This window comes from Mastigoproctus giganteus, chromosome 7, assembly GCF_048544385.1.
Source record: "Mastigoproctus giganteus isolate SK-2022 chromosome 7, ASM4854438v1, whole genome shotgun sequence".
Lineage (NCBI taxonomy): Eukaryota > Metazoa > Arthropoda > Arachnida > Uropygi > Thelyphonidae > Mastigoproctus > Mastigoproctus giganteus.
In genome coordinates, this window is record NC_143581.1 from 216918810 (window position 1) to 216946125 (window position 27316).

At 38.5% G+C, this 27316-nt stretch overlaps 1 protein-coding gene across 4 annotated transcripts in view; it reads left to right on the forward strand.

The window, feature by feature from the left end:
* The window catches only part of LOC150083681 (extracellular matrix organizing protein FRAS1-like), an 866422-nt gene that overhangs the window by 286032 nt on the left and 553074 nt on the right, over positions 1-27316 (forward strand). For 3 of the 4 annotated variants that reach the window (XR_016547213.1, XM_090378121.1, XM_090378122.1), the window contains 3 exons: positions 6403-6543; positions 22583-22723; positions 23451-23723. Coding sequence is in view for 3 of the 4 variants with exons in the window: in XM_090378121.1 (XP_090234247.1) it covers positions 6403-6543; positions 22583-22723; positions 23451-23723 (555 nt within the window). In the remaining variant the exon portion in view is untranslated. The remainder of the gene's footprint in view (positions 1-6402; positions 6544-22582; positions 22724-23450; positions 23724-27316) is intronic. The other variant, XM_090378123.1, reaches the window with a different exon arrangement.

Below are 27316 nucleotides of genomic sequence, written 5' to 3' on the forward strand. Positions count from 1 at the left end.
TCCGTCTCCACAGGCGATTCATACACGATAGATTTGAGAGCTCCCCCCCACAGAAAGAAATCAAGGCTCGATAAATCAGGGGAACATGGGGGCCAGGCAACGGGTCCACCACGGCCAATCCATCGAGGCCCAACATTGTCTTGCTACTTTTATGGAAGGTGTGGTCACGAACACACCTTCCATAATGGGCAGGCGCCCTGTCATGTTGAAACCAAATGTTGCGTCTCACATTTGCTGGAACATTGTCAAGTAACCCTGGTAGAACTTGTTCAAGAAAGATCCGATATTTAGCGGAGTTCATGCGGGATGGTAACAGGTACGGGCTGACTAAGCAGTTACCGACCATACCTGTCCACACATTTATTGTGAAGCGATGTTGTGCCGCATGGGGGCGCACACTGTGTGGGTTGTTGTGAGCCCACACATGAGCATTGTGCTGATTGAATAAGCCTTCCCGAGTGAAATAAGCCTCATCCGTGAACAAAACATAGGCTGGAAAATTCAAGTCTTGAACACTTTCTTGGAGAAACCACTGCGCAAAAGCCACACGTGCAGGATGACCTTGGGGGGAGCAGTAACTGAACCCTTTGGAGATGAAAGGGGTGTAAGGAATCATCGTGCCAGACACGCTGTACGCTGCAACGAGACACTCCTAAGGCAGAGGCAATGGCACGTGTGCTGGTAGTAGGATTATTCTGGATGGCATTCAACACACTTTCTTCCATGGCAGGAGTTCGTCAAATGCAGTCTGCCCGCACTACTCCTGTTACCTCTAAATGACCCATAATTGCACAAATTTTGATGCACACGTGCAAACAAATGGTGATCTGGTACATGTCTGTCTGGGAAGCGTTCTCCATAAATTCATTGAGCGGCTCGTCCATTACCCTCTGCTAATCCATACACTAGGTACATGTCTACCAGCTCACAGTTTGTATATCGATGCACGCTCTTCATGCGGCGACTACTGCTTGAGTGGGTAAACCAGAAATTTTCCCTCTCTCGAACTGATGAACAGTGCCGTCTACCGATTTACGGTGACGTAGTAGTAGTAGTAGTTGTTATGGGAGTTTAATGGCGCATAAGCTACTATGGCTATAATGCGCCTGTAGTAGTAGTAGTGGCATGTGATGCAAGAAAGCAAGTGTATGAGCTTATGCAGCATCAGCCAAAAAAAAAAAAAAAAAATCACACCATTCCCTCCAAATGCCCGTCTAGTTCCTCCTTAAATTTATTCAACCTATCAACTTCCACAATTACAGATGGAAGTTTGTTCCAGCAATTAACCACCCGCTGGTTAAAGGCAAATTTCCGCACATCACATGTTTCCGGTTATGGGTTCCTATGCGATTCACATTCCTTTAGATGTTACCTACCGCCCCTAAACGTTTGTACCAATATTTTTGAGACACCCTGTATACACAGTATGTTAGTATTAGCATTAGCATTAGTAGAGGCATTTGATGCAAGAAAGCAAGCTTATGCAGCATCAGCCAAAAAAAAAAAAAAAAAACCCACTTCCACTTCACCCCTCTGTTCGTTCAAAATACCTGTCCAGCTGAGCCTTAAACTTATTTAGGCTATCAACCTCCACCACAAGGGATGGAAGACTGTTCCACCAACCAACCACCCACTGGCTAAAGGCAAATTTCCGCACGTCTATCCTCCATCTGTCTTTCCTCAATTTGAATTTATGCCCTCTCAGGTGATTTTTCTGAGCTAGAGGAAGAATCCCATCAGCATTGAGCATGCTTAAACCATTCAAGGCTTTATACACCTCTATTAGATCACCTCGCTGGTGCCTAGTCTCCAGACACTGTAATTTGCAAAACTTAAGCCTTTCTTCGTAAGAGCACCCCTTTGTTCCATTCACTAATCTTGTTGCCCTTCTCTGTACTCGTTCCAGCAGCTCTACATCCTTCTTGAAATGAGGCCTCCAGACCTGTATACAGTACTCTAGGTGTGGCCTGACCATTGCCTTATACAATGGAATAATCACCTCCTTATCCCTGCTGGAAAAATTCCTGTATATCATTGACAATACTCCATAAGCTACGCTTGCAGCCCGTCTGCACTGCTCAGAGAACTTCATATCTGCCTGCAAAACCACCCCCAAGTCCCTTTCATTCTCTACCACTGTCAGTGTAGTACCACAGAGTAGATACGTTGCTCTGGGGTTGCTGTTTCCCATGTGTAGTACTTTACATTTGTCAATGTTAAACTTCATTTGCCACCTCTCAGCCCATCTGCTCAACCTATCCAGATCCTGTTGCAGCAGCATAGTGTCAGTAGTGTCCTTGACAACCCTGCCAACCTTTGTATCATCTGCAAACTTGGACATTAAGCTTGATATACCATCATCAATATCATTTATAAATACAGAAAACAATAATGGACCTAACACTGAGCCCTGAGGGACTCCACTAATAACATTAGTCCACGATGAGCAGTGTCCATTGATTACCACTCTCTGTCTTCTCCCCCTCAACCACCCCTTTATCCATAGCAGCAATTTGCCTCCAATGTCACACTGCTCCAATTTGTGTAGCAGTCTTCCATGTGCAACAGTATCAAAAGCCTTTCTAAGATCCAAGTATATAATATCAAAGTTATTCCCTGCATCCAGTTCTTTTGTGACTGCATCATAGTATCCAATCAAGTTGGTCAGGCAAGACTTCCCCTTAACAAAACCATGCTGTGTCTGAGCTATAACTGAAGTCTTGTCTAAATGATCCTGCAGTGCTTCTTTAACCAGTGCCTCCATTAATTTTCCTGGAACAGAAGTTAAGCTCACAGGTCTATAATTACTTGTGTCAGCCTTTGATCCTCCTTTGTGAATTGGTGTTACATTTGCACATTTCCAGTCTATGGATACCTGTCCTGAGTCCAAGGAAGCTCTCATAATTATGGCTAAGGGTTTGCTTACTTCCTTTGCTGCCTCCTTTAATATAACTGGATAGATCCCATCCACCCCGGGTGCCTTTCTTGTGTTTATCTTCAACAGTTTCTCCTCCACTTTACTCCCAGTTATTTCAAGATTCTGTAGCTTACTGCTAGAGTTGAATACACCTCTGGCATTCCCGTTGCTGAATAACTCCTCATGTGTGAATGTCGATGCAAAATATTCATTTAGTTTGTTAGCTACCTGAGCAGGATCATCAACAGTTGACCCATCAGTATCAAGTGGACCAATCTGATTCATCCCCTTCCTTCTAGAGTTTACATAAGTAAAGAACTCTTTGCTGTTTTTCTTTGCATCCCTTGCCAAGGATTTCTCGTAATCTGCCTTCGCCTGCCTAACCTCCTTTGTAACTTGGTTGCATATCAACTTGTATCTATCATAGGCTTCTGTGTCATGTGTTAATTTGTAAGTATCCCATGCATTTTTCTTCTCTGCCATATGCCTCATTAGTTCATCTGACATCCATTTTGGCCTAAACCTTGAACAATATTTCTTAGTTGGTATGTAAAGCCTAGTAGCTTCCAAGATAAGTTCTTTGAATGCTTCCCATTTTGAATTTTCTGTTGGTAACATCATCAGTTGGTCCCACTGTATAGAATTTAAATACTGTCTCAGTCCATCGTAGTCGCCTTTACGGAAGCAATAACCCCTCCCTTTACCCCTAATGGTAGTTACCTCTTTGAGTAAATCCCACTTCAGCACACTGTGATCACTGCCACCTAGTGGTTCATTTATCTGCAGATTCTTAATGCATGAAGAATCACTGCTCATAATCAAATCAAGAGGTATTACTCCCTCTAGTTGCCTCCCGAACATGCTGATGTAGAAAACAATCATCCAATAAATCCACAAAAGCCCTGCTAGTGTGTGAGTAACCAGCCCCCAAATTCCAGTCAATATCTGGGAAATTAAAATCTCCCATTATAAGACTCTCTGATTTACTGGCCCACTCTATTTCCCTGTACAGTTCCTTATTATACTCATCAGAGTCATTAGGCGTATAGCACACTCCTACTCTCAATTTTGATCTCCCAATGCTTATGTCACACCAAACTGACTCAACAATGCACTGTCCGGCGATGTCGACTGGCTTCACTTCCTTGGTTTTTATGTGTTTCTTAACTAATAGCATAACCCCTCCCCCCTTCCTATCCTGTCTATCCTTTCTGTAGACGTTGTACTCCCTAAATTACAGTTCTGCATCCCTTATATCTGTGTGACACCACGTCTCTGATATCCCAACAATATCTGCCTTTGATGTTTTGAGCAATACCTCAAATTCATCAAATTTATTTACTAAACTCCTAGCATTGGTGTACACGCAAGTATACCTGCACCTGTTTCTATTCTTAGCTACCCTAACACAACCCATGTGTTTACTTGTACCGCAATGGCTCCCAGCAGTCTCTAAAATACCATGCATCTTGTTTTTCAGGCTTCTGCTTATTCTAATAGAAGCAGTGCAAGAATCTCTTTCACCTCTGCCAGTGGCTACTGTCAATCTGTTGGTCTTTGTCTCCCCCCAAGCCAGCAGTTTTCCGACCCACCTAACACTGCCTCGATAGCATCAGCAAATATTCTTGCACCCTTTCTATTTAAGTGTATCTCATCCCTGTAAAAGCAATCTCTCCTGTTAACAAGTACAGTCCAGGCTGAAAAAAATTCTACCCCTTGAGCCTTTCACAATCTTTCCAGGGCCGAATTGATCGACAAGGCCCTCATCATATACTCCCTCCTATCGTGTCTGGGCAGAATTGCAGACACTTTCAATTTCAACCCTAATTCACGGCTTTTTTTCATCAGTGACCTGTACTTGTCAAGTAATTCCGCCGGTCTCCTACTCTTAATATTATTAGTGCCAACGTGTACAACTATATCACCTTTTGTGCCCTTAAAAGATGATATTCGCTCTACAACGTCATCAACCTTTGCCCCTGGCAGACATACCCTGGTCCTGTTCCACCTATCTAGTTCAGGTTTAATGCATGGGTTCTCATTCTTTAACTTGATCATTCACTATTCAAAAATTATAATTGGCGAAGATAAAGAAAGCCAACACAGGAATGACGGGAAACGTCGGATAACTTACGTGGAAAATTAGTTTCCTGATACAGTACTCTAGCGCTGCTTACTCGGTAAACAGATGGTAGGTGTTATCGGTCTAGAGCAAAGTTGAGAACGATATATTGATTGACAGGTAGGCGTGACAAATGTTGTGCTGATTGGTGCCTGAACACAACACACAATAACATCGGTTTAGTATCCTGTAACTCAGAAGCACTAATGGTAACTTGCCCTAATCGCCACTTTTCATAATGCTGAAAAAAAAGGTTAGGTTACCTCCACTTGAATTCCTTGGGACCTTGAACCCCTCCCGAAATATAGGGAGTAACCTCACCTTTTTTCTTTAGAATCATGGGTGGACTAGCGCATAAATTGTTTATTAACAAAATATTAATTTTTTATTACTGTACTTTTATTTTTTAAGATACTTATGCAGATAAACATGCATCATAACGTCAATCAACACCTCAATATGTATTCACTATATATATAGTGAATAGCTATTGAGGTGTTGTTGATATATATAAAAACACTTTATACATATATATATATATAAAAAGAATCTTTCTTTCTTTTCCTTTTTTCATAACCAAGTCTAAATCAACAATATAGTAAAACACTCACAAACTCCAAAAATCTGCTTTTAATAATGAGAAAAAAACATAATGAAGAACATAAAAATAAACAGAACAAAACTTTTTTTATTTTAATTTTTATCAACCAACATTTTATTTTCCTTATAAATTTCTTCCATCTTTAAAAGATTCATTGCTACTATTACCTGTTTACTGTTCATCACAAAACTATTATGCACTTTCTTTACTCATAAATGCACATTATAATGCCAACCAATGACTACTCAGTAGCTTGTCGTCTGTCACACCCACCACCAATTATTTCATCGTTTGCCATGCTTACCCGTCAATCAATATATCCTTCTCAATTTCGGCTCCAGACCGATAACACCTACCCTCTATTTACCAAGCGAGCAGTGCTAGAGTCCGGTGTCGGGAAACTAATTTTCCACATAAGTTATCCGACGTTTCTCGTCATTCCTGTGTTGGCTTTCTTTACCTTAGTCTTATAATTTTCTTATACCATGGTTTTTTTTTTTTTTTTAAATAGAGTAAAAACATTTAAAAATGTATAATAGGTTTTCTAAAGAATGGAATAAATGCTCCATTATGACATTACCATATTATGAATTGTATTTAAGTTTGTTACAGAATGGTAATTGTTATATTTGTATTTGAAATAGCACTTATGTGCAACCATTTTAATGAATTGCTGTCTTGCACATTTAAGTAGTTTGGTTTCTAGTATATTGTCTGTTTCATTTTTTTATTATGTGGTGCTTTTCATTTGTTCATTCATAGCTTGCAGCAAAAATTGCCACACTTGTTCCAGCTACTCAGTTTGTATGTCTTGCCATGCTCCCTTGTTCCTAAGAAATAATAACTGTGTTTCTAATTGTGGAATCTCTGAGTATTTGGATTCTAGTTCAGGACTGTGTGAAGGTAATCCTTTAGATTTCAATTCTACAAATTTAATTTAATTTAATAAGTAATCCTTTATTTTTTAATTTATAAATAAGTAGTATTCGTAAACTTTGCACATTAGTATTAGCAAAAAGATGTATGGAAGAAAAGCTTATATAGCTCATGGGGTTTTGTCATACAGGAATTTTACCAGTAGGGACAAGGGTTATATCCCATTGTGTGAAGAAATGGTTAGACCACATCTTGACTACTGCATACAGGTTTGGAAACCTTGTTTTAAGAAAGATGTACATCTGTTGGAATGGGTGCAGAGAGATGAGTACCAAGATTAATCAGAAGAACAAAAGGATAATTTTATGAAGAAATATTTTATTTCTGCATCTGGAAACTAAGCACCTGCAAGGAGACACACACCAAGGACATTAATTTAAATCAGAAAAGGATAGTTGCAAATGTATTGAATTCTAGAAACTTGCTTTTAACCAGAGATTAATTGATTTTTGAAGTAGACTCCCACCTGATGTTGTGGAAGTGGGTAGTTTGAGTAACTTTAAAGAAGGGTTGGACAGTTGAAGTCATTTTTGTTATTTTTTTAATGGTGATGTATATAAGCTTGTTTCCTTTCATCATTTTCTTGCTAAAAGTCTAAGCAGAGGATATTGTCTACGGAGAAATAATGCATTGTGTTGAAAATAATCAAATTAAACAAAAATTCACGCATTATACTCAAAGGTGTTGATATTTTCAATAATTTCGTAAAAATTTAATGTTTATTTACTTTTGTTAATCACTAATAATTACTCATTTAATTTAGTAGTAAGATATTTTTGAAAAACTGACTCTACTCAAAGATATTTCGAAGCATACATGCTTTTGTAAATGTTAAGAGCTATTAGTTTTATTATAAGTTGAGTGTGTTTAATACAATATATATATTCCCAGCATACAGTAGGGTCTCTGAGCAACTTGTTATCCACATTATTATAAAGCAGGAATTGTATGTGTGTATATTCACTTGTAATTAAAAAAAAAAAACATGATGTTTAGTTTTATTTTTTTTCATGATGTTTTTTCATTCTTCAGTTTCATTTTCTGCCTAGACCAAAGCTCGCAACAATTGTAAAGCAGTTATTAATCAGTCCAAACTAGAGTTTGAACAGGCTAAGAGTAGAAAACTTGCTTCCTGCCCTAATGGTAGCTGAACATTCTGGTCTCTTGCCAAAGCTATTGGACACAACTTTTGCCCATCTCTGCTCCCACCTCTGTCCAAACCAGATGGTTCTGTTGTCACTTCAGCCAAGGATAAAGCTGACTTGCTATCATCCCATTTTTCTTCCAACTCATGTATTAATGATCATGGTAAAACACCTCCCACCATTCCCAACACTCTCCATTCAATGCCTCCTGTGGTCTTCCGTCAAAAGAATGTCAGAAGGATTTTGACGAATCTTGATGCTAAGAAAGCTCCAGGTCCCGATGGTATTTCTCCACTTGTTCTCAAAACCTGTGCTCCTGAACTTACTCCTATTCTTTGCCACCTTTTTTCACTTTCTTATTCCAAAGGTGTTTCTCCTTCTGCTTGGAAATTTGCTCATATCCAGCCAGTTCCTAAAAAGGGTGACAAATCCCTCCCATCCAATTATCGTCCCATTGCAATTACTTCTACTCTTTCTAAAGTAATGGAGAAATCAATCAATTAATCAATTTTTTTTTTTTTTTTTTAGATAGACCTAGGAACACTTATACATGCACATGTTTTATTGATTATTATCTTAGCATTAGCATTAGTAGAGGCATATGATGCAAGAAAGCAAGCTTATTCAGCATCAGCCAAAAAAAAAAAAAAAAAAAACACACACAACTACTACTCCCATTTCACCCCTCCATTCGTTCGAAATACCTGTCCAGCTGAGCCTTAAATTTGTTTAGGCTATCAACTTCAACAACAAGTGATGGAAGTCTATTCCACAAACCAACTGCCTGCTGGCTAAAGGCAAATTTCCGCACATCTATCCAACATCCGTCCTTTTGAATTTGAATTTATGCCCTCTCAGGTGATTATTCTGAGCAAGAGGAAGAATCCCATTGGCATTGAGCGTGCTCAAGCCATTCAAAGCCTTATACACCTCTATCAGATCACCTCGCCGATACCTAGTCTCCAGACTCTGTAATTTGCAAAACTTAAGCCTTTCTTCGTAAGAGCAACCCTTTGTTCCATTCACTAATCTTGTTGCCCTTCTCTGTACTCGTTCCAGCAGCTCTACATCCTTCTTGAAATGAGGCCTCCAGACCTGTATACAGTACTCAAGGTGTGGCCTGACCATGCCTTATACAAGGGAATAATCGCATCCCTATCCCTGCTAGAAAAATTCCTGTATATCATTGACAAGACACCATGAGCTACTCTTGCAGCTCGTCTGCACTGCTCAGAGAACTTCATATCTGCCTGCACAATAATCCCCAGGTCTTTTTCATTCTCTACCACTGTCAATGTAGTACCACAGAGTTGATACGTTGATCTGGGGTTACTGTTTCCCATATGTAGTACTTTACATTTGTCAATGTTAAACTTCATTTGCCACCTCTCAGCCCATCTGCTCAACCTTTCCAGATCCTATTGCAGCAGCATAGCATCAGTAGTGTCCTTAACAACCCTGCCAACCTTTGTATCGTCTGCACACTTGGACATTCAGCTTGATATACCATCATCAGTATCATTTATAAATACAGAAAACAACAACGGACCCAACACTGAACCCTGAGGAACTCCACTAATAACATTAGTCCACGTTGAACAGTGTCCATTGATTACCACTCTCTGTCTTCTGCCACTCAACCATCCCTTTATCCATAGCAGCAATTTGCCTCTAATGCCACACTGCTCCAATTTGTGCAGCAGTCTTCCATGCGCAACAGTATCAAAAGCCTTTCTAAGATCCAAATATATAATATCAAAGTTATTCCCTGCATCCAGTTCTTTTGTGACTACATCATAGTATCCAATCAAATTGGTCAGACAAGACCTGCCCTTAACAAAACCATGCTGTGTCTGAGCTATAACTGAATTCTTGTCTAGATGATCCTGCAGTGCTTCTTTAAGCAGTGCCTCCATTAATTTTCCTGGAACCGAAGTTAAACTAACAGGTCTATAATTATTTGTGTCAGCCTTTGATCCCCCTTTGTGAATTGGGGTTACATTTGCACATCTCCAGTCTATGGGTACCTCCCCTGAGTCCAAAGAAGCTCTCATAATTATGGCTAGGGATTTGCTTACTTCCTTTGCTGCCTCCTTTAATATAACTGGATAGATCCCATCCACCCAGGGTGCCTTTTTTATGTTTATCCTCAACAATTTCTCCTCCACTTTCCTCTCATTTATTAGAAAATCATCTAGCTCACTGCCAATGTTTACTTCACCTACGAGATTCCCCTTCCTGAATAACTCCTCATGTGTGAATGTAGATGCAAAATACTCGTTTAGATTGTTAGCCACCTGAGCAGGATCCTCAACTGTTGAACCATCAACATCCAGTGGACCAATCTGATTCATCCCTTTCCTTCTTGAGTTTAAATAGGTAAAGAACTCTTTTCTCTTTTTCTTTGTATTCTTTGTCAAGGATTTCTGATAATCTGCCTTTGCCTGCCTAATCTCCTTTGTGACTTGGTTACAGACCAACTTATATCTGTCCTAGGCTTCCATGTCACCCATTAATTTGTATGTATCCCATGCATTTTTCTTCTCTGCCATATGTCTTTTTAGTTCATCTGACAACTATTTGGGCCTGAACCTTGAACAGTATTTCTTGGTTGGTATGTAAAGCCTGGTAGCTTCCAAGATTAGTTCCTTGAATGCTTCCCATTTTAAATTTGCTGTGGTAACATCATCAGTTGGTCCCACTGTATAGAATTTAAATGCTGTCTCAGACCATCATAGTCGCCTTTACAAAAGCAAAAACCCTTCCGTTTACCTCTGATGGTAGTTACCTCCTTGAGTAAATCCCACTTCAGCACACTGTGATCACTGCCATCTAGTGGTTCCTTTATCTGCAGATTCTTAATGCATGAAGAATCACTACTGATAATCAGATCAAGAGTACAGTATTACTCTATCTAATTGCATCTCGAACATGCTGGTGTAGAAAACAATCATCCAATAAATCCACAAAAGCCTTGCTAGTGTGTGAGTGACCAACCCACAAATTCCAGTCAAAATCCCCAAGTGAGGGGCCCATCAAGCTCTCAGCTGCCCACACCAATGCCAGAGCTTGCACTTGGTCATCGCGGAACACAGCGGCAACCCCCTAGGCAGAATGCGCTGGTCCCAAAGGAACTAGTAGTTGTTGGTGACTCTATTGTCAGGGAAACGGGAAACATGCTTTGTAAAAAGGATAGGTGGAATAGGACCAGGGTATGTCTGCCAGGGGCAAAAGTTGATGACGTTGTAGAGCGGATATCATCTTTTAAGGGCACAAAAGGTGATATAGTTGTACACGTTGGCACTAATGACATTAAGAGTAGGAGACCGGCGGAATTACTTGACAAGTACAGGTCACTGATGAAAAAAAGCTGTGAATTAGGGTTGAAATTGAAAGTGTCTGCAATTCTGCCCAGACACGATAGGAGGGAGTATATGATGAGAGCCCTGTCAATCAATTCGGCCCTGGAAAGATTGTGCAGGGCTCAAGGGGTAGAATTTTTTTCAGCCTGGTCTGTACTTGTTAACAGGAGAGACTGCTTCTACAGGGATGGGATACACTTAAATAGAAAGGGTGCAAGAATGTTTGCTGATGCTATCGAGGCAATGTTAGGTGGGTCGGAAAACTGCTAGATTGGGGGGATACAAGGACTAATAGATTAACAGTAGCCACTGGCAGAGGTGAAAGTGATTCTTGCACTGCTTCTATTGGAATGAGCCGCAGCCTGGAAAATAAGATGCAGGATATTTCAGAGACTGCTGGGAATCATTGGGGTACAAGTAAACACATGGGTTGTGTTAGGGCAGCTAAGAAAAAGAACAGGTGCATGTATACTTGTGTGTACACCAATGCTAGGAGTTTAGTAAATAAATTTGATGAATTTGAGGTATTGCTCAAAACATCAAAGGCAGATATTGTGGGGATTTCAGAGACGTGGTGTCACACAGATATAAGAAATGCAGAACTGGAATTTGGGGAGTAAAATGTCTACAGAAAGGATAGACAGGATAGGAAGGGAGGAGGGGTTATGCTATTAGTTAAAAAACACATAAAATCCAAGGAAGTGAAGCCAGTGGACATCGCTGGACAGTGCAGTGTCGAGTCAGTTTGGTGTGACATAAGCATTGGGAGATCAAAATTGAGAGTAGGAGTGTGCTATAGGCCTAATGACTCTGATGAGTATAATAAGAAACTGTTCGGAGAAATAGAGTGGGCCAGTAAATCAGAGAGTCTTATAATGGGGGATTTTAATTTCCCAGATATTGACTGGAATTTGGGGGCTGGTCACTCACACAGTAGCAAGGCTTTTGTGGATTTATTGGATGATTGTTTTCTACATCAGCATGTTCGGGAGGCAACTAGAGGGAGTAATACTCTTGATTTGATTATCAGTAGTGATTCTTCATGCATTAAGAATCTGCAGATAAATGAACCACTTGGTGGCAGTGATCACAGTGTGCTGAAGTGGGAGTTACTCAAAGAGGTAACTACCATTAGGGGTAAAGGGAAGGGGTATTGCTTTCGTAAAGGCGACTACAATGGACTGAGACAGTATTTAAATTCTGTACAGTGGGATCAACTGATGATATTGCCAACAGCAAATTCAAAATGGGAAGCATTCAAAGAACTTATCGTGGAAGCTACTAGGCTTTACATACCAACTAAGAAATATTGTTCAAGGTTTAGGCCTAAATGGTTGTCAGATGAACTAATGAGGCATATGGCAGAGAAGAAAAATGCATGGGATACATACAAATTAACACGTGACACGGACGCCTATGATAGATACAAGTTGATCTGTAACCAAGTTACAAAGGAGGTTAGGCAGGCGAAGGCAGATTACGAGAGATCCTTGGCAAGGGATGCGAAGAAAAACAGCAAAGAGTTCTTTACTTATGTAAACTCTAGAAGGAAGGGGATGAATCAGATTGGTCCACTTGAGATCGATGGGTCAACTGTTGATGACCCTGCTCGGGTAGCTAACAAACTAAATGAATATTTTGCTTCGACATTCACACATGAGGAGTTATTCAGCGAGGGGAATGCCAGAGGTGTATTCAACTCTAGCAGTAAGCTAGAGAATCTTGTAATAACTGAGAGCAAAGTGGAGGAGAAATTGTTGAAGATAAACACAAGAAAGGCACCTGGGGTGGATGGGATCTATCCAGTTATATTAAAGGAGGCAGCAAAGGAGGTAAGCAAACCCTTAGCCATAATTATGAGAGCTTCCTTGGACTCAGGGGAGGTACCCATTGACTGGAGATGTGCAAATGTGACCCCAATTCACAAAGGGGGATCAAAGGCTGACACAAGTAATTATAGACCTGTGAGTTTAACTTCTGTTCCCGGAAAATTAATGGAGGCACTGGTGAAAGAAGCACTGCAGGATCATCTAGACAAGACTTCAGTTATAGCTAGGACACAGCATGGTTTTGTTAAGGGGAAGTCTTGCCTGACCAATTTGATTGGATACTATGATGCAGTCACAAAAGAACTGGATGCAGGGAATAACTTTGATATTATATACTTGGATCTTAGAAAGGCTTTTGATACTGTTGCACATGGAAGACTGCTGCACAAATTGGAGCAGTGTGGCATTGGAGGCAAGTTGCTGCTATGGATAAAGGGGTGGTTGAGGGGGAGAAGACAGAGAGTGGTAATCAATGGACACTGCTCATCGTGGACTAATGTTATTAGTGGAGTCCCTCAGGGTTCAGTATTGGGGCCTTTATTGTTTTCTGTATTTATAAATGATATTGATGATGGTATATCAGGCTTAATGTCCAAGTTTGCAGACGATACGAAGGTTGGCAGGGTTGTCAAGGACACTACTGACACTATGCTGCTGCAACAGGATTTGGAAAGGTTGAGCAGATGGGCTTCGAGGTGGCAAATGAAGTTTAACATTGACAAATGTAAAGTACTACATATGGGAAACAGCAACCCCAGAGCAACGTATCAACTCTGTGGTACTACACTGACAGTGGTAGAGAATGAAAGGGACCTGGGGGTGGTGGTGCAGGCAGATATGAAGTTCTCTGAGCAGTGCAGACGAGCTGCAAGAGTAGCTCATGGTGTATTGTCAATGATATATAGGAATTTTTCTAGCAGGGATAAGGAGGTGATTATTCCCTTGTATAAGGCAATGGTCAGGCCACACCTAGAGTACTGTATACAGGCCTGGAGGCCTCATTTCAGGAAGGATGTAGAGCTGCTGGAACGAGTACAGAGAAGGGCAACTAGATTGGTGAATGGGACAAAGGGGTTCTCTTACGAAGAAAGGCTTAAGTTTTGCAAATTACAGTGTCTGGAAACTAGGCACCAGCGGGGTGATCTGATAGAGGTGTACAAAGCCTTGAATGGTTTGAGCATGCTCAATGCTGATGGGATTCTTCCTCTAGCTCAGAAAAATCACCTGAGAGGGCATAAATTCAAATTGAGGAAAGACAGATGTAGGATAGATGTGCGGAAATTTGCCTTTAGCCAGCGGGTGGTTGGTGGGTGGAACAGACTTCCATCCCTTGTCGTGGAAGTTGATAGCCTAAATAAGTTTAAGGCTCAGCTGGACAGGTATTTCGAACGAACAGAGGGGTGAAGTGGAAAGTGGTTATTTTTATTTATTTATGTTACTTTTTTTTTTTTTTTTTTTTGGCTGATGCTGCATAAGCTTGCTTTTTTGCATCAAATGCCTCTACTAATGCTAATGCTAATGCTAATATCTGGGAAATTAAAATCCTCCATTATAAGACTCTCTGATTTACTGGCCCATTCTATTTCCCTGTACAGTATCTTATTATACTCATCAGAGTCATTAGGCCTATAGCACACTCCTACTCTCAATTTGATTTACCTATGCTTATGTCACACCAAACTGACTCAACACTGGCCCTGTCCATCGATGTCGACTGGCTTCACTTCCTTGGATTTTATGTGTTTTTTAACTAATAGCATAACCCCTCCTCCCTTCCTATCCTTCTATCCTTTCTGTAGACGTTGTACTCCCCAAATTACAGTTCTGCATCCCTTATATCTGTGTGACACCACGTCTCTGATATCCCAACAATATCTGCCTTTGATGTTTTTAGCAATACCTCAAATTCATCAAATTTATTTACTAAACTCCTAGCATTGGTGTACACACAAGTATACAAGCACCTGTTTCTATTCTTAGCTACCCTAACACAACCCATGTGTTTACTTGTACCGCAATGACTTCCAGTAGTCTCTGAAATATCCTGCATCTTGTTTTTTCAGGCTTCTGCTCATTCCAATAGAAGCAGTATGATGATTTTTATCTTTAATGAATATTTTTATATCTTTATATGAATATTAGGAAAGCATGTGAATAATAATTTGAATAATATTAATAATGATGAATAATAATAATTTGAATAATATTAATAATGATGAATAATAATAATTTGAATAATATTAGAATTAATAATTAATATTAGAATAATATTAGAATTAGAATTAATAATGATGAATAATAATAATTTGAATAATATTAATAATGATGAATAATAATAATTAATCACAAAAAATGACAATAATATATTATTTCTAAACATTTGGCAATAGAACACACGGAATAAACAAGTTTATGAAATACACGTGTGTGTATAAGAAAATTATAATAGAAAAAAATATAATAGAAGTACGTGCAGAGGCAGATTTACCAGTAAAGCTTTAGCTTCAGGGCCCCTCACTTGCACAGGCCCCTTCAAGGCCCTGGCAGTGGCCCTAGCAATACGTTCTCATGGTCATATGTTTTTGTAAGATTTGAAAAGTAAGATATTTTAACCACTGCTGTCTCTCTTCATTCCAACTTCCCCTCTATCACATTTTTGTGTTGGGTGGTGTTGGAGGTCATGGGTACTAGTAGGATATTTTGTAAGGTGGTGCATCTGGGAATAAATTTTTGTTCACCAAATTTTAGCAAAAAAAAATGCATTATTTTAATTAAGTTAAGTTTGACTGAATGACGTGTACAGCCGAACCAACGTTTCATGATTGGTGGGAGAAAGGACTTGTATTGTTCTAATGTTTTCAATAAATTACTTCAATATCCAAAGGTGATTACACTTGCATCACCTTTGGACTTCGAATGTCCATGGTTGCACTTTGCACAACCTTGTGTCATGCTGCTGGCGCCCATGGTCTGAGTGACCATCAAGCTTTAAAAAAAATACAAAGAAATTTTGCAATCTTTTTCTTAAAGAGGGCCCACAAAATCTCCATCCCCCTGCACAGCTATGAAAAATGCTGTGCTGCTTTTTGCTGTTGCATGTTCTGTATCGCCAATTTTCTTGAACGGCAATATTGTGATGCTGAAAACTAAAGGTCTCTTCGGCTTTCTTGTGATTTGTTTGTATTATGATGCCTTTCAATAATTTGGCTGTCAGTGTGCATTTACAATATTTAAAAAAAACATTTAAAATACTCATCATCTAATTTGTAGAGCCAGTTCTTAGATTTAACATCTTTGAGTCATTGATAAAATATATATAGTCAACACTTTTGCATTGACTATATTTTTTGCTCATTTTCAAAAAGGGGCAAAATTACACACCATAGTTTAATATGAAAATTCATAAAAGAGAAAAAAAAAATTAGTTACCTACTCAAATTAATTCGAATCATCACAAACGAAAAAGGGGCAAGTTTTCATCAACACTCTGTTAAACCTATTCAGAACAGTGGTTTGCATGCAGAAATGTTTTAAGTTACTGCATCTTTGTTCTGGGCAGTCTACTCCAATAATTTGAAAAGTGAACCAGCATAAAGTGACCCTCTGTATTAGGAAAATCAGACCATCAAATTTCAAAGAAAGGAAGTTGAAGCGTTCTGAGTTGATGGTGGAAAGTCCTATTATAATATTTTTCTCTGATCTGTAAATGATCCAGCAATGAATTTTCAATTAAAAAAAAAATTACTGACATCAGAGTAATAAAATTACAAATCATTCTTTCAGATTGTTTGAGATGTCATGGATTATTCATAATTTGTGAATGTAAACTTATGAAAACTGGAATTATAAATATGCTTTCCTGAAGGCCGTCGAAGTCGAGTGATCAAGCGTGAGGGTGCATTAGTATACGTACCTTAAGTGGCCGGGGTTCAAGCCTATGATCATGGGTGCTGGCAGCGTGGTGCAAGTACACCACCTTTGGACTTTGAATTATTACACAATTTTTAATATTTTCATTAATTTATTGAAACATTAAAACAATACAAATTCTTTCTTTCAAGATAAATGTCCTTTCTCCCACTGATCTCGAAATGTTGGCTCTGTTGTCAGATAAATCAGTCAAATTTAACAATTTAAATATTGCATGTATTCGAAAATTGGTAAGCAAAAAATTTTCAAAATATTCTGCTGGTACCCATGCCTGTTAAATACAGTGCCATTTCTTCTATTCTCCCTATCTTGTGGGCGCCTCTGTAGCCAGGTGGGCAGGAGCATCAGTGCGTAGCACATCTTGATTAGACCGGGGTTCAAGCCCGTGACTACCAAATACGGAGGATGCGGAAAGGTCAGGGAATGACCACCGCATATCCCCGGAGCAATATGGCCTTAGTTGCTAATGCTCCTAAAAACCAAATAACAAATAACAACAACCTATCTTGTGAACTCCTCTGACCAGAGCATAAAGAGGAAATTCATTCAAAAAATCACTTATTACAGAATCACTATAAAGTTGGCATTGCATTGCACACATAAAGCAAATCAATGCACACTTCTCTGTTCAGAGGTGTGCATTCATCGTTTACTGCATGCAAAAGGGGAAAAAAGGCGAGGACATGAAAAATAACTTTTGAAATTCATATTACACCTTTCTATAATCTGTAAATGATCCAGCAACAGGTTTTTATTGACAACCTGTTGCTGGATCATTTACAGATTTACTGACACCAGAGTAACAAAATTATAGATTGTTCTGTCAAGTTGTAACAAAATGCAAAGATAGTAAAAAAAATAAATCTACAGCAATGAGTAATATTATTATCAAAACTGGACAACCTTTTGACTATCACAGACATCATTCAATATTTGTGAATAGGGCAGACTGGGTCAAAAAGTCTTACCAGGGGAAAACTTTTAGTGCCCTCACAACAGTGTTTATGGCCATACAATTGCACATCAGTCTCCAGCCTCTGGCCCACCCGCGTTTCCTCGCTAAGTCTTATGGCCAGTCTGCCTCTGTTTGTGAAATGGTCCATCATGAAAATTAATGAAAACTGGAATAATAAATTAATGAAAACTGGAATAATAAATAGCTATCCCTAACACAACCCATGTGTTTACTTGTACCGCAATGACTACCAGCAGTCTCTGAAATATCCTGCATCTTGTTTTTCAGACTTCTGCTCATTTCAATAGAAGCAGTGCAAGAATCATCTTCCACCTCTGCCAGTGGCTACTGTTAATCTATTAGTCCTTGTATCCCCCCCAACTAGCAGTTTTCCGACCCACCTAACACTGCCTCGACACTAGCATCAGCAAAAATTCTTGCACCCTTTCTATTTAAGTGTATCCCATCCCTGTAGAAGCAATCTCTCCTGTTAACAAGTAACAGACCAGGCTGAAAAAAATTCTACCCCTTGAGCCCTGCACAATCTTTCCAGGGCCGAATTGATCGACAGGGCTCTCATCATATACTCCCTCCTATCGTGTCTGGGCAGAATTGCAGACACTTTCAAATTCAACCCTAATTCACGGCTTTTTTTCAACAGTGACCTGTACTTGCTAAGTAATTCCGCTGGTCTCCTACTCTTAATATCATTAGTGCCAACTTGTACAACTATATCACCTTTTGTGCCCTTAAAAGATGATATCCGCTCTACAACGTCATCAACCTTTGCCCCTGGCAGACATACCCTGGTCCTATTCCACCTATCCTTTTTGCAAAACATGTTCCCCGCTTCCCTGACAATAGAGTCACCAACAACTACTAGTTCCTGTGGGACCAGCGCATTCTGCCTAGGGGGCTGCTTCTGTGTTGCCTGATGACCAAGTGCAAGCTCTGGCATTGATGTGGGCAGCTGAGAGCTTGATGGGCCCCTCAATTTATTTCCTTCGAGGGCATCCACCCTGTCCTTCAAGCTCTCATAAAGGCCCATAACAACGCTGAGTTGTCGCCTGATTTCCTTGCACTCCTTACATCGTGCACACACAAAGACATCCCCCTTGGCAGTATCATGTCCCATACCCGACTGCTCCGCAAACATCAAGCAAACAGTGCATTTTAATAGACTGTGATTCAGAGGGCAACTGCCCCCCTCAGTTCTCCCCTGAACCACATCACTCCCATTAGCTTGAGCCTTTTGCTTTGCTGCTCTGGTCAGAGTCATGATTCAATTCAATAAAATCCAAAACAAAAATTAAATCCTTAAGTTATATCCCAAAACAGTTATGTTATATATATATTTTTTTTTCGGTATCTAGTGTTTTCTATGAGTTCCCTTTATACAACTTCCGTATCACGTGTACCACTATAGTTATGTATTAATTATTTGTTACGATTAAGTCATTATATATATTTATAGAGTTAAAAATACAATTTAACTGACAATAAAGTTTATCAAGATTAATAGATTTACTGATTAATTGACAATATTATATTATGCACTATACTACACTAAGCTTATGCTATCGTGTAAAAATGGCGGGAATTCACGAACGGTATTTCTACGGACTCGTAAGTATTGATTAGCTTCCAAATCTCGCTATCTCAATTTAGAATAAACTAAGGATCCTGACTAGGTCTATAATCTACTTATAGAAGATAATTTGATATAACAATTGGTTAATAAATCGACTAAATTTCGTTAAAAAAAAAAAGACTTCTCGTTCAATTTGTGACACGTGGATTTGATACCGTTACCGAAACTAACATATGGCATTTGGACTAGGTGCACTGTTGCTGATTTCTTTAAAGATTATAAGAGAGGGCTATCTTTGTTTGAAACTTTATTTTGTATTTTGCAGCTACTGCTTCGTCTTTTAGGAAAAATGGATCAGATGTAGTTGATGCAGAATGCTGGGCAAAAGATTCTGCAAAGATGTTTACTATATATCCTCAGGAAGTGTTATCGCCTGTCCATTACAGAAGGAAGCTTTAACAACCTCTTCCTCCATATCTTCCCCCAGATGCACATTTATTATAATTAAGGCATCTACTTTTTTGCCAAATGAATCCTGCATCTGTGTCTTTGGTGAGAGGAAGTAAACCAAATCTGTGATTCTTTCTTAGCTTTCCACCTGATATAACAGTTATGTGCTTTCACCTCCTTGTAATTTATGAGATTGGCAGTAGGTCGGATTCCTTCGAAACTGATTCCACACTTTGTTCTTTTCTCTCTTGGTAACATTATCTATAGAATTCCACCAGTACTTGAGGTGTTTGCATATTTCATTTGAGGTTTGCAGTATGACAGTAGCAGCAGCTATTAACATCTGTTCTGTGATGTGTTCAATGGCATCATCTATGAACTGATGCTAGATGATATGCTCATCTAGTGAACTTCTAGATGCACATTTACTTTAGAGAGTTTCCATTTTGCTCAACCACTTACTGGTAAGTTTCTCCTTGCACAGAACATACAGATTATAGAGAAATTATTGCTGTTTAATGGATTGTCTGACACTCCCCAGTCAAAGTCTGGAAATAATGTGGGTGAGTATATTGATAGGTCTGCATATCAGCAGAAGTTGATTTTGTCAGAAAATGGACATAGGTGTGGGAGCATGTGTTTAGTGGCATGGGGTTATGCTTTTCAAGAAAGGGTTCTGTTATGTATTCCCAATCTGTCTGCAGTGATCCCACAACGGATAATGCACATTAAAACGTTCCAACATGCAGAAAGGAGTAAGTAGTTTTAGGAAAATATCATCTAGTTCAGTGAGTGAGTATGTCGGTCTGATTTCATGAGATATACATGGACACAAGAGTTAGAATTATTCAAAATGCAAGACTTGATGCTGATACTTGAGTTGCATTATGAAGAGGTTGTATGGAAATACAAACCATACAAACCTCTTTGCAACAAAGAGGTCTGTCTGTATAGGAATACATCTGAAAGGAATTTTAGTCATCCAATATAGCTACACCACCATATGAATTATGGGTATTGATCCTGTCATGCGTGTACAGTGTATAGTTTCTAACAGAAAGAAACATTTGTGGAAAGAGAGATTCAGTTCTTGTAGACACAAAAAATTACACCTACTGGATGATTATGGTTGTGGATATCATCAGTATTGCTACCAAGACATCTATAGGTTCATTGAATGAACAAGTCCATTACTCAGCTTTGAAAGAAGAATGTGTTTCTGACTGCTTTTTTGGGCCAGTCTGTTTATGGTGTCCCAATTATTTGCTTGATCTTTGATATATTCTTTAAGGAACTGCTGTGGAGTCACCAGAACAGCCCAAGTGCAATCAGAGATGAATGTGGCTGGTGGTATGGATACTTCAGTTTGAGTTCCTTCTGATATATTTTTGTGTTGCAGCTGCAAATGAATATTTGGATACACTGAGTGAAACTTATTTCCTTACTTCTTGGTAAGTCACTTTACATTCTACTTTTCTATTTCTTTCCTGTTTTCCAGGTTTCAAAGACTTTTGAATAAGCAGGATAGTTACCCCCTACAGTTTGGACAGGCGTGTGTGTGCGTGCGTTCTTTGGATCCATAGTTGGAGAACACCGAATCCCCGCTGCATATTGTTTGAGCATGCTAAATTTTTGCCTCTTGAAGCATGTAACAGGATTAGGGATATAAAGTTGTATATGATAATTCAGGTACCCAGCCTTAACTGTATTGGAAGGGCTGGTGTAGAAATGTCAGTATAACAATGAGTGTAGGAACAAGATTGCTGCCTTTCATGATTTTAATTCTCTTTACATGTACAAATTTCTGTTCTTGAAGTTCTTGGACTAATTCTTCTTTGGAAACATTTAGTAAAATGATTCAGACAGGATGTCCTTCAGATGTATTTAGGGTAGCATGTGGAGTAACTGTGACAGGAATACCTACAGTGTTTTAAATTCTGAGTAAGGCTTCAGAGTTTCTACAGTTCATGGTTCTCTATAAGTAAACCTCCAGAGCAGAGTCTTTTCACCATTTTAGGTGATCCAGCAGCATCTCCAGACATTTCTGAATAACAAATGGGAAAGGTGCATCTTTAGAATGGCTTTTTGAGAATACAATATTAGGAACAGTAGCAACTTTCATTGGAATACTTCTGTTCTTTGTCTCTTAGGATGAGATGAGCCAAAATTGGTTTGATGTGTCCTTATGCTTAAAAGTGTGCACACATTGGCCATATATACTTAAATATGTGTACATATTTAATCATAGATGACAGATTGTGATTGAGTTGTTAGTTAATTCATATTTATGTACTTCTTCCCTCTTTCATAGCAGGCATAAGAAATTATTCAGCTCAGATGAATTTTATCATGATACCACTGGCACTGTAGAATAATTTCATAGACCCAGTGAACTGATATTTATTTATTTTGGAAAGCATAATCTGTCAGAACACCAAAGTATTAAACATGCTTTAATAGTTCTTGTGTCAAAAATAAATTATTATTTAATGAAAGGTACTTCAAATTTAAAATGTTTTAATAAGAGAAATAAGATAGTGAAAATTTTCACTATCTTATTTCTCTTATTTCATCTTATAAATCACCCGCCCAAGTATACCAAGCAATACAAATACCACATTTTGTTTTATGTGTTCTCCAAGGCACATACTGGGTCCTTATTGAATACTGTTGTTGCTGTTGCTTTAATTTTTATTTATGATTATTTTTCTATATATGTTTAATTTTAATTGTTTTCATTCCAGCTTGCCCTAAAAATTGTTTGAAATGCAGTAGTTCAGAAGTATGCAACCTATGTGATACTGGATTCTATAATTATGCTGCATCATGCATGAAAATGTGTAAAGCAGGATATATTGCCAATAAACAAAGTAGAACTTGTAAAGGTATCATCAGATATTTGTTTCTTCACTCTTTTTTCTGCACTTTTTTCATATTTCCTCTATATATTAATTACTCTCATAATCTTCTTGTCTTCTCCCATTTTCTTTCTCCTCCTTGTTTTCTCAAACATAATCATATCCCAGTGTAGTGTCACAGACAGCACAGACTGTCATATGACAGTCCTGTGCTGTTTTTTGATATGACCTGATATGATTCCATCCACTTCAAGAGTTGACAAAGAACCCCCCCTGCCATTTTCATAATTTTATGATGTCAAAGGGTATCCACTGCAGGGTTCATCTTCCAGTGTTTCCTTTTCTCTTTGAACTTTTTGAATATGCTACAGGTTTCTGATTCAAATTAATTATATAGTTAGTTTTTGGGGAAAGCAAAAAATAAGTAAGAAGGCGGAAAAAAATGGGAAGAGGAAAGGAAATTAATTTAAAAAAATCTCAAAAAGATGGAATCAATCAAATGTTTTATGGTTTCCAAATTAATAGAATATTTTTATTCTATTAATATTTGAACTTTAATAAAATAATTACTTGACACTTTTTTGTTTGTTTTTTTTTAACCTCTCCACTGAAGTTTTAAATAATGTATTTGAAATTCAACCTATTTTTATTTTCTTGTAGTTTTTGTCATTATCTTTTCTTACTGTTGAGAAATCTTGATTTAATAATTAGCTCTTTAACTTTGTGTTAGTAATTTTTAATACTGTATTTTCAGCTAACATCAAACCTCAGCTGACAGTAAGATCACCTTTACATGTAAATCTTGGAAGTATTGCTATCCTTAATAGCTCTCTTTTCGATGTATTGGATATTCAGAGTGATTTGGAACAGCTAATTTTTGTTCTTGTTGTTCCTCCAATTAATGGTGATTTGGTTGAACATACCCCACTAAAGAAAAGGATACTTCAGAGATATGATAATTTCACTATGAAAATTATCAAAAGTGGATGGATATATTTTGTACATAATTTGGATCATTCTCTAGTTGGTAAGTGAAAAATTTTACATAATCTTTTATTGATATAACCAAAAAAGAAATGTTTACTAAATAGAATATGTTTGAAATTTTATGCTGAGGTTTTATGGGTATAATCTTTATTTTATGAAGTTAGTGTTAGTATTATAATGGCTGAATTATGTTAGGAAGCAGCTTTTTTCTGCATCTGCTAAAAAAGATTAAAAAAAAGTAAAATAAAGGAAAAAATCTCAATTGCTCATGCTTTACCATTGCCAAAAAATGGCTGCAGCTTTATTCTGTTTCACCTTTAGTCTCCACCTTTTATCACCATGGCAAGCAATTTATTCAGATGAGCTACAATATGCTGCTGAAAAGTTCTGTCTGCCAAGCTTTGCAGTCTGCACCTTCTAAGCCATTTGTTATAGGGACATTGATTATCACTCCTTACCATTCTGGTTGCCCTTTTTTAAAAGTTTTGTGTTTCTTCAGGTGCAGCCTCCAGACCTGAATGCAACATTATAAATTTAGTCTCACCGTCACCTTATATCAAGGGACAGTGACATCCTTTTCTCTACTTGAAAAGGTCCTATATATATATATATCATGGCAGGACACTGTGTTCCTTCCTAGCCAGCTGTTCACATTTCATGGTAAATTTCATATCTAGCAAAGTGTAAGGTATTGCACCTGGGGAACCGTAACCCCAAAATAACCAAAATACAACATTATAAATTTAGTCTCACCGTCGACTTATACTGTGTTACTGTTCACTGAGTAAGAAGTGAGATTTCTAGAATGCTGGTATTTGCATATGGTAGCATTCTATAAAATTAGCGAACTTCAGAACAACTGGTGTGTGTGTGTGTGTGTGTGTGTGTGTGCGCGCGCGCGCGCGCATGCGCGTGTGTGAACGCGCACATCAGTCTTGCATCATGTAAATTTGAGGGCCCACGTACTTTATTACATATGTTATGATTCATAGCATAACATGAAGGGGCAACACATCCATAGGCACTGCGACACCCCCAGCTATTTAAATCTAGATATACAGTGAATGGAGTTATATGAAATTTTGTAAAGAACAATGCAACGCAATGGATATTTTTATTAACAGGACCTGCATATAGTAAGCACATCCTCTATTTCGATTAATCATTTCAATAATAAATGAATAAAAACAAATCATTTCCAATTTTAAAATTTAATTAACCGCAGGCCTCACTCTGCACCAGGCAGTGACACATTTTGCATTCCAGTGAATATCTAGTAGTTAGCATTAGCAGAGGCATATGATGCAAGAAAGCAAGCTTATTAGCCAACGAAAAAAAAAAAAAAAAAAAAACGCTCCCATTTCACCTCTCCGTTCATTCCAAATACCTGTCCAGCTCAGCCTTAAATTTATTTAGGCTATCAACTTCCACAACAAAGGATGGAAGTCTGTTCCACCAACCAACTACCCACTGGCTAAAGGCAAACTTCCGCACATCTATCCTACATCTGTCTTGAATTTGAATTTATGCCCTCTCGGCATAAATTGATTATTCTGAGCAAGAGGAAGAATCCCATCAGCATTGAGCATGCTCAAACCATTCAAGGCTTTATACACCTCAATCAGATCAACTTGCAGTTGCCTAGTCTCCAGACACTGTAATTTGCAAAACTTAAGCCTTTCTTCGTAAGAGCAACTCATTGTTCCATACACTAATCTTGTTGCTCTTCTCTATACTCATTCCAACAGTCTACATCCTTCTTAAAATGAGGCTTCCAGACCTGTATACAGTACTCAAGGTGTAGCCTGACCATTGCCTTATACAAGGGGATAATCACATCCTTATCCCTGCTAGAAAAATTCCTTTGATATACGGGAATTGACAAGACACTATGAGCTACTCTTACAGACCGTCTGCACTGCTCAGAAAACTTCATATCTGCCTGCACAATTACCCCCAAGGTCCTTTTTGTTCTCTACCACTGTCAGTGTAGTACCACAGAGTTGAAACATTACTCTGGTGTTACTGCTTCCCGTATGTAGTACTTTACATTTGTCAATGTTAAACTTCATTTGCCACCTCTCAGCCCATCTGCTCAACTTTTCAAGGTCCTTTTGCAGCAGCGTACTGTCATTAGTGTTTTAACAACCCTGTCAACCTTCGTATCATCTGCAAACTTTGACATTAAGCTTGATATACCACAATCAGTATCATTTATAAATACAGAAAATAACAATGGACTCAACACTGAACTCTGAGGGACTCCACTAATAACATTAGTCCGTGATAAGCAGTGTCCATTGATTACCACTCTGTCTTCTCCCACTCAACCATCGCTTTATCCATAGCAGCAATTTGCCTCCAGTGCCACACTGCCCCAATTTCTTCAGCAGTCTTCCATATACAACAGCCTTTCTAAGATCCAAATATATGATATCAAAATTATTCCCTTCATCCAGTTCCTTTGTGACCACATCATAGTATCCGATCAAATTGGTCAGGCAAGACTTTCCCTTAACAAAACCATGCCGTGTCCGAACTATAACTGAAGTCTTGTCTAGATAATCCTGCAGTGCTTCTTTAACCAGTGCCTCTATTAATTTTCCTGGAACAGAAGTTAAACTAACAGGTCTATAATTACTTGTGTTGCCATTTGATCCTCCTTTGTGAATTGAGGTCACATTTACACATCTCCAGTCCAAGGAAGCTCTCATAATTATGGCTAAGGGTTTGCTTACTTCTTTTGCTGCCTCCTTTAATATAACTGGATAGATTCCATCCATCCCGGGTGCATTTTTTATGTTTATCTTCAACAATTTCTCGTCCACTTCCCTTTCAGTTATTACAAAATCATCTAGCTCACTGCCAGAGTTTAACTCACCTCTGGCATTCCCCTCCCTGAATAACTCCTCATGTGTGAATATGGATGCAAAATACTCATTTAGTTTGTTAGCCACCTGAGCAGGATCATCAACAGTTGAACCATCAATATCCAGTGGACCAATCTGATTCATTCCTTTCCTTCTAGAGTTTACATAGTTAAAGAAGTCTTTGATGTTTTTATTTGCGTTCCTTGTCAAAGATTTCTCATAATCTGCCTTTGCCTGCCTAATCTCCTTTGTGACTTGATTACAGACCAGGTTATATCTATCATAGGCTTCCATGTCATCCATTAATTTATATGTATTCCATGAATTTTTCTTCTCTGCCATAGTCTCATTAGTTCATCTGATATCCATTTAGACCTAAAACTTGAACAATATTTCTTAGTTGGTATGTAAAGCCTTGTAGCTTCCAAGATAAATTGTCTGAATGCTTCCCTTTTTGAATTTACTGTTGGTAACATCATAAGTTGGTCCTACCATATAGAATTTAAATACTGTCTCAGACCACTGTAGTTGTTTTTATGAAAGTGAAAACCCTTCCCTTTACCCCTGATGGAAATTACCTCTTTAAGTAAATCCCACTTCAATATGCTGTGATCACTGCCACCTAGTGGTTCCTATATCTTCAGATTCTTAATGCATGAAGAATCACTACTGATAATCAGATCAAGAGTATTACTCCCTCTAGTTGCCTCCAGAACATGCTGATGTAGAAAAAAATCATCCAATTAATCCACAAAAGTCTTGC